The sequence below is a fragment of the Paramisgurnus dabryanus genome, chromosome 3, assembly GCF_030506205.2.
Source record: "Paramisgurnus dabryanus chromosome 3, PD_genome_1.1, whole genome shotgun sequence".
Taxonomy (NCBI): Eukaryota; Metazoa; Chordata; class Actinopteri; order Cypriniformes; family Cobitidae; genus Paramisgurnus; species Paramisgurnus dabryanus.
The window spans coordinates 41,001,914-41,009,905 of record NC_133339.1 but is presented as its reverse complement, the minus strand read 5'-3'; the positions used below and the strand labels follow the sequence as shown (position 1 = coordinate 41,009,905).

The following is a 7,992-nucleotide window of genomic DNA, read 5'->3' as shown; positions in this document are numbered from 1 at the left end:
TTCTTGAGACATAAAATTGCCTGCAGCTCCAGAATCGATGAGAGCCAGGAGATTAATAATACGCTCCTGTGCTTTTAACTGGACATTAATCTGTTCACAATTCTGAGAAGGTGAGGTAAAAATGTTCGTACTCACCAGGGTTTTGTTTGTTGGGTGGCCTGGTAGGACAGGCAGACAGCAGATGTCCAGGTTTACCGCAGTAGAGGCATAGTTGAAGACGTCGTTCTCTCTATTCGGGAGTCAGGTGAGTATATCCGAGTTGCATGGGTTCAGTGCTTTCAGCCGATGAGACAGATGCAGGAGATCGACAAGCTCGAAGTTAGTTGTCAATTTGAATAGAAAGTTCCATAAACTCAGATAATCCTCTTCCCTCATTGCGACAGGCAAGTTCAGTCTGTAACTCACGATTCAGACCCTTTCGATAAATGAGCTTGAGCGGCTTCTCCTCCCAGCCTGCCTGGGCAGCAAGTGTGCGAAACGCCAAAGCATAATTGGCTGCCGCACGGTTGCCTTGGGTAATGTTCAGGAGACGCTCCTCAGCGCTTTCTCCTCCAGTGATATGTTCAAACACACGATAGAACTGGGTAAGGAAATGGTTGAAAGAGTTAAATGCTGTTCCGTCCTCCTTCCATACTGCAGTAGCCCACTCTAAAGCCTTTCTGATGAGAAGTGTGCAAACTAAAGCCATCCTGCTAGCGTTGTTGGGGTAAAGAGAGGGTTGTTGGGTTACAAAGAGATTTTTTTTTGCTTCAAAAATCCTTTACACCGTTCAGGATCTCCGCTAAACTTGTCCGGGAAAGCTAGTCGAGGGTTAGCAGTGGATGTAACTGCTGAAGTAGCCGCAGATGGCAGTTTGACCGGCGTTGGGTTTATCGTGATTGAAATACCTCATAAGTTTGAAGTGCCGTGACGAGTTCCTCCGTGAGAGAGGTGAGACGAGGCAGCTGATGTTGGTGACCGGCGAGCTGTTGTGCTGAAAGCTCCTTAAAGAGTTGAGAGATGGCCGCTGGATCACTTTAGGGCGAAGTCCTCTTTAATGATGCACCATGAGGCTGAGGATCCAATTGCAGGTTTTTAATAACACTCTCGTAGTCAAAACGGCAACGGTCAATAACAGCAAACACAGCAATGTAGGTAAGGCAAATCTCATCGTCAATAATGCAGGCATAAGGGTCAGGGCAGGCAGCAAACAATCATAATATCAGAGTAAACAGAGCGAAGTAACAAACCGGGTAATCACAGACAGAATAACGCTCAGAATGACAGCCTTGGCAAATCAAGACTTCGTACTGAAGTCAAGTTCAGTTTATATAGGCAGAGGATGATGGTAAACAGGTGGCAGTGCAGTCAGTCCCGGTATGTGGAATTATGGGAAATGCAGTCCGGAATGTACTTAAACTCGGGGGACGGCTCCCTCTGGTGGTGATCCGAGGACAAGGCAGGTGCCTCGTTCATCACAGCTTGACATATTATGACAATTTATTCAACCATTTTGCATGCAAAGAATTATGTTATGAACTAATGCCTAATTGTTGTGTGGGGTGAGATTATTCATCACAGACTCACTATAATACATTTAGATTAACATGACATAAGCAATTGATAATGTAGGAAACGGCAGAGATTTGTACATAATCATTTGCAAAGAAACAAGAAACAGTTTTTTTGATGGGCACAAGTGACAATGATGTGAAAATTGAACAGGCAGTTTTGAGAATTTCAATTTTGATCTGAGAAATGTATAAAAGCGAATGAGAAAAAAACGTAAAATGCTAATTTTCAATGCCAAAACTACGGGCTAACACACAATGCAACCAGGCAGTAAGCGCATTTTATGCTTAATACTCATTGAGGCTGTTTACACTTGGCACTAACATGCGTTTTCATCGATCGGATCAGAAGAGGACGACGTTGATGCCAGATGTAAACCGTGTTCAAAACGTTTTGAGCTCGTCCACTTTCAACCACTTTTAACCACATTTAGAGGTAGTCGAAAACCCTTTCATCAGATTGCTTTTTGGTGTAAATGCACATGTGGTTGAATGTGTTCAAACAGTCACAGGAGATGCCTTCTCTCCGCCCATTTATCTAATCTGAGGTACTAAACACAATGTTTTACGTCTTTTCTGACTTCTGGCGCGAACACACGGTGAAAAGCGCTATTTTTAGCCTTTCGTTGATAAACCAAAATGGCTGATCTCTGCAGTTTTATTTTGCAAGCGTGTGAAAGTTGTTCAATCTTATTTCGTCAATTGCACTGAAATATCAGAGAAAGCTCTAACATATACAAATACAAAACACTGTGTAGCATGTTTACTTACAACACAAGCAGCGAACTCCAACATAATATTAGTTCACGTCCATATAAACTTGTCATTACTCCCACACGCGTTACATTACAGCAGAGAGACTCGTCCACCGTCTCACAAACCACCCCCTCACAGTATTCAGGACAGAAGCGGTCGAAAGTGGACAAAAGAGACAAATTTAAATACCAGGTGTAAACGTGATGTGTCTCTCTCATCCACTTGTGATCCGATCGACGAAAACACATCTAAATACCAAGTGTAAACAGCCGCTTAGTTTTACTCTATTAGTTAAGCAGGTTTTCACACTAATACATTAAGCTGAAGGTAAATCATACTACACATCCACATGAACATGCTTTTATCATCTTATAGAGCAACTATGGTCCGATTCAGGATTTTACATTTCCTTTGGTGTGTAAGTGTGTATAATTAGGCCTACATGTTAACAATATGCAAAAGGTACAAAACCCAAAGTAAACGATGACGCGAGTTAACTCAACGTAAATCTCTTTTCTTGGACTGCAACAAACACATATTTATATGTTAAGATAATTCAGTGCAAGATGTTTTTAAATGAAGGCAGCTCAAACATACATTTTAGTCTGTGACTAGGATAAGCCCTGTATGGTAAACCGCTCCTATTAGAAGTGCAAACTGATCTTCTTAAAACAAGTACAGTAAGTTATTTATATTACATTAAGTACTTTCACAAGGTCATACATTGAATAAAAAAAATCAAGATATATCAGCATTAGATTATTATCCCCAAAACAATTACTGCTTAATAATTATATAATAAATATAAACAACACCAACATTTATTTTATTTAGGGTATTTGTTTATTATTACCTTTTCCGGAAAAACACTTTTTTTGTAATCTGGATACTGTGACAATTATTGGACACATTTAAATAAAGTAGAGACCCAAAGCATCAATTTGCGCTCCACTTCTCCCTGTAATGCCGTAAAATCTTCCTGACTTTACATAAAGATTCACAGGCCTTCCCAGCTTCTTACATATAGCAGAGTATGTTTCAGTTCGACCATCACTTTTTTCAACTAAAAATTCCAAACCAGCAACTCTCTGGTCATTAGGGTTATTCTTATTATTTGGCCACAAAGTGGCAGCGAGGATTTTATCATCTGTGTCAAACACAATTTCTTTTCTTTGATTTCCTGTCCTTTTACCAGTGGTATGCGTCTCATCATTATTAAATGTCATCTTTATTTTGCAGAAGGCCTTATCCTGGAGATTGCAGAAAATATATTAAATAAATACTGTATGTAAAATATTTTGATGATCACAAATAATGAAATAGAAAAAAACTGCACAAACCGTGGCATAAAAAACTATCTTCTTAACAGTATTTTCAGAATTTTTGATAAAGGAGAATGTATCACCTCCTGACCCACCCACAATCACAGGTGGAGCTGAAAAATCAAACAGAAACACACAATGAGAGAACATACATACATACATACATATATATATATATATTTAAAATTTTTGAGTACATATAATTTGTAATAAATGTGCAGATTATATTTACCTAAAGAAAGACAGGCAGTATCACTGGCTTCACTCACTCCCACTTTACTCACTATTCTATAGCGGACCAGGTACTCTTTTCCATACTCCAATCCTGTCAGAATAATGTTTTCATTGTTTGTGTTTTTGACAACCCATTCTTTCTTCTGTCGTTTTTCCTCCTTGTACTCCACTCTGTATTGTTTTAATGATCCAGCTGGAAACATTGACATTTTAATGGAAACTGTGTTTCCCTGGATGATTACTTTAGGTGCGGGCAGTTTTGTCACTAAAGGCTGAAACTGTTTGTCCGTCAATTTGCCTTTTTCATACAGATAGATGGAGGAGCCTGGACTTGAGAAATCAGAGATGGCAGAAATAATGAAGCACATTCTCTTATCATCTTTATTGGCCTCTGAGAAGCTTCTGAAGTGAGATAAGTTCTCTCTCATCTTTGCGATGGCATTTGGATCTTCAAACCACTTTGTGATGGATGCCACAGACCGCAAGGTAATTTGTCCTTCATGCTTCTCAAACTGCTTAGATTTCAGGAAGTCATTCAGGTTTGTAAGATATGGGTCATCATCTTTCAGAGATGTAAAGTTCAAACACACCACTACATCAATATCAGGATTAAGGAGGATAGTTTTCAGTCCATCTGCGTCTTCAGTTTTGATCCCCAACAGAGATTTGGTGCAGTAACTCAAGAGGTCAAGTTCAGATTTTGTGTTGTCTAACCACTGGTTAAGACTGCTTGCATTAAAAGGCGATTCATTGTGAATCTTCAAGATATCTTCCAGTGACCGCTCGTCCTTTCCTCCTCCTTGGATATCAGGTAGGACTTTGCACAGTGCTTTCTGTAACACTTGTTTGTAAATGCTCAATGAGGTTTGAAATGTGTGAACCCTTTCATCAATGTCACTGAAAACATTTATCAGTGTATTACTGAACAAGTCATTGCAACTCCTCTCCGCTTCTCCCAACTCCTCCATTATATCTTCCGTGTTAGAAACCAGACTTGTGCTGATTTCTCTCACCAGCCGAGCTGCTGTTGTGTCTAACAGAGATAGAGGATAGAGCCAGACTTTTATTGGAACCCCACTCTCGTTATTCTTCTTCAGCAAGGTGGGGAGCTGCTTGTACACCTGCAGGGCCTCCATGTATGTGGTGGGGTTCTGCTCAAGATGAAAGTCACCATGAAACGTGCAGCTGATACTCTCAGCAATATTCTTCTCTTCATCTGTCATTTTAACTTTTCCTTGTCCCTCAATGGAAAATGAAGGGATCTTCTTGACCATGACATTTAGTTCTCCCTCAATCTTTTGCTTGTTGTCATCATCTGAAAATGTCCGATCAAACACCATGAAAGCCTGAGCTCCATACAGCACAGCTGTGACCACGTGAGTTGCAGTTTTCTGTTCAAATACCTTAGGGTAGGTGAATTGACTCAGCTGGGTCATAGTGAGCTGCTCATATGTTGTGGTTTCACTGTAATGCATTGTTACTCTGGACTGTTGGTTTGAGGATTTGGTGTCACGCAGATACTTGGCAGATCCCCCAACCTCTACCAGCCCACCGAAGAAGCTGGCCTTCAAAGAGGCATTGACGTCCAGAAGACTGCACTTACTAAAGAAAGAGTCAGAGCTACTAAACTTGATCTCTGTATCGAGCTTTGAGCGAATGTCCATATTATCCTTTACTGACTTTTTATCCCACAGTGTAACACCTGAAATAAGTAGAGGCTTTATCAGTTATGTATTGTTGATCTACACATGTAAAGCACTGTAAGCCCAGAACACACCAAACCATCAAGAAAAAACTGCAGGCTAGGTACTAATCTAGGTACAAAAAGGCAAATACAAAGCATTTATTATCGTAGAAAATATAAAAAGTTAGTAGATACAGCACCTGGAATATATGAATGCTTACGGCAGTCGTAAAGCATTCCAGGATATAGAGGTCTTCCTAAAGCTGCCACTATAATTGGCTCTGATTCCATAGCGCTAGTAAATAAGAGTAAAAAAGCAATTAATTTAAAAATATTGAAGTTGCATTTTTAGAATAATGTGCAGTTCATTACTTCTCTCTCTTGCTTACTTTTTAAAATCTAAAAATATCTTAAGAGTTGCCATACAGCCATTCGTCACCTTCAAGAAGTGTGTCAGATAATAGAATAAATAGAGATCCTTTGCAGGGAGACGAAAACTGAACAACTTTAGGCAAACAGTTGCCTTTAAGCACCCAGCTTGGGCTGTGGTACCCCGCTGTGTAACAAATCACCACAGATTGGAATGCTTTTCAGACCTAGCCTGAAAAGAGCTCCTAAATTTTACACTCTAAAGCCGTTTTTTACACAGACATTAGGGAAATTACACAGATAATTTGACCAGGATTTGTCTGGATCGTGGGGGTTTTTGGTTCTTTTACACTTCCCAGGGTTCCCACACCTTAGTTAACTTCAAATTCAAGGACCTTTCAAGGACTTTCCAGGTCCAATACACTCAAATTCAAGGACTAAATGTGGGGACACATTTCAAGAAAGAGCAAGGTTACTTTGTGTTACCTTTAAAGATACATTGTTACAGTTCCCTTTCGAGGGAACTCGTGCACGCAGCACATTGCGGTGACACTTTGGAGACACCTCCAAGGTTAAGTGAGTCTGAATGTGTATATCAAATTCAACCAATGGTGAGGCTTAATGACAAAGACAGGTGACGCGGAAGCCAGGAAGTATATCGCTATATGAAATATATTGCCAAAGGTGGTGTTACAAGGACGCAGGAAGTATTGCAAGGGAGATTTTCCTTGTTCCCTTCTCAGGGAATAACAGTTACATATGTAACCCAGGACGTTTTCATTTGTCAAACACAACTATGCAGAAAAGCATTTTGGTATGAATCAACATTTGCATATAGAAGATATAAGCATTTAAAGCAAACATTTTTACACATGATATTATCCTACACTACCCAGGGAATAATATGTATTTTTTTCCAGAAAACGTCTTGCATAAAATAGATTCAAGCACTTTCAATGACCTTTCTCTATGTATGTATTTTTTGAAAAACTTTCCAGGGCCTTGAAGAACCCTGACTGCCAATGAATCTCATTTCCAAATCATACTGAAGTCTTTGATTGGGATTTTCAGGTGTGTTTAATTAGGGTTGGAGCTAAACTTTGCAGGACAGTGGCCCTCCAGGACCAGGAATGCCCACCTCTGGTTTAAACACTTCACATGTTTTCTTTCTCTGCAGAATCTGAAGTTTGCTTTCTCTCTCGAGAAACCATGCAGGTGCATTTTTGTTTGTGATAAGATCATAGGAACATGTAACTCTAGTAGCATATGCTGTGAATAATCTCAACTACAGAGTGGATATTTTAACAAACTCTCTGATTTCTGCTTTATGCCTGGCTCACACTACAGGATTTTTAAAATCCTGGCAGATTATGAAATCTGGTTTCAGCACGCACATAAGGAGAATCTTGTCAGATATTCTTGTCAGATATTCTTCTTAAACATGCTCACACTACAGGATTTAAAAATCCTAGTGCATCACACACTGCAGGATATTATTAAGATTATCTTGCCAGAGCGAGCACTTCACTTCACTTCACCTAAGGAGAAAGGGTTATAAAGGAATGAAGATTGACACATTTATTATGATTTATTTTTAAATATTTACATTTGCTAGCAGCTTTCTATTTGAAACCTAGGCAATTTCTCCTCCTCAGCTCTTGTTTATGGCAACGATCATGATACGGTTTAAGGATGTGTTATGCATGCAGTGTTTGAATGCATACTGTAGATGTGTGCACAATCTAGCACCAACTCAAGTCTAAATTTAAATACATCTATATAAAAACATATTTTAAATATAATTGGCTAGCCTATATATCACTATTGTTTGCACATTTAAGAGTTATTATTAAAGCTCCACTGTGTACTTTTTTGAGTTAATTCTTAGCAAAAACCCATGTTTTCTTTCAAAAGTATGTGCTCATTCATGTGTAATTACTTCCCACCCACTAATCAAAGTATTCTCGTAAGTGTAGAATCTGCTATTTAAAATACATACGGTTGAATCGCTCGACTGGCGCATCCATGTTGTGCCTCCATCTTTGAAATACATTCGCCGACAAGGGACATTCCTGAA

The 7,992-nt window shown here is 39.3% G+C and overlaps 1 protein-coding gene across 1 annotated transcript; it reads right to left on the bottom strand.

Moving 5' to 3' along the window:
- Positions 1-811: 811 nt before the first annotated feature.
- On the bottom strand, positions 812-5,837 carry LOC135774788 (cytolytic toxin-alpha-like). Its single transcript, XM_073814123.1, has 5 exons — positions 5,747-5,837; positions 3,861-5,564; positions 3,647-3,741; positions 3,291-3,556; positions 812-1,031 (listed from the first exon to the last, which is right to left on the bottom strand). Exons 1-5 carry the CDS (start codon positions 5,835-5,837, stop codon positions 812-814), a joined length of 2,376 nt encoding a protein of 791 aa, XP_073670224.1.
- Positions 5,838-7,992: the final 2,155 nt, after the last annotated feature.

Bases quoted from the DNA above. Each gene is read 5' to 3' on its own strand.
- LOC135774788 (XM_073814123.1), bottom strand. From the start codon at position 5,837: ATGGAATCAGAGCCAATTATAGTGGCAGCTTTAGGAAGACCTCTATAT. The intron at 5,565-5,746 runs GTGCTGTATCTA...TACTTATTTCAG, and splicing joins TAAGCATTCATATATTCCAG to GTGTTACACTGTGGGATAAA. The intron at 3,557-3,646 runs GTTTGTGCAGTT...TGCAATCTCCAG, and splicing joins AGATAGTTTTTTATGCCACG to GATAAGGCCTTCTGCAAAAT.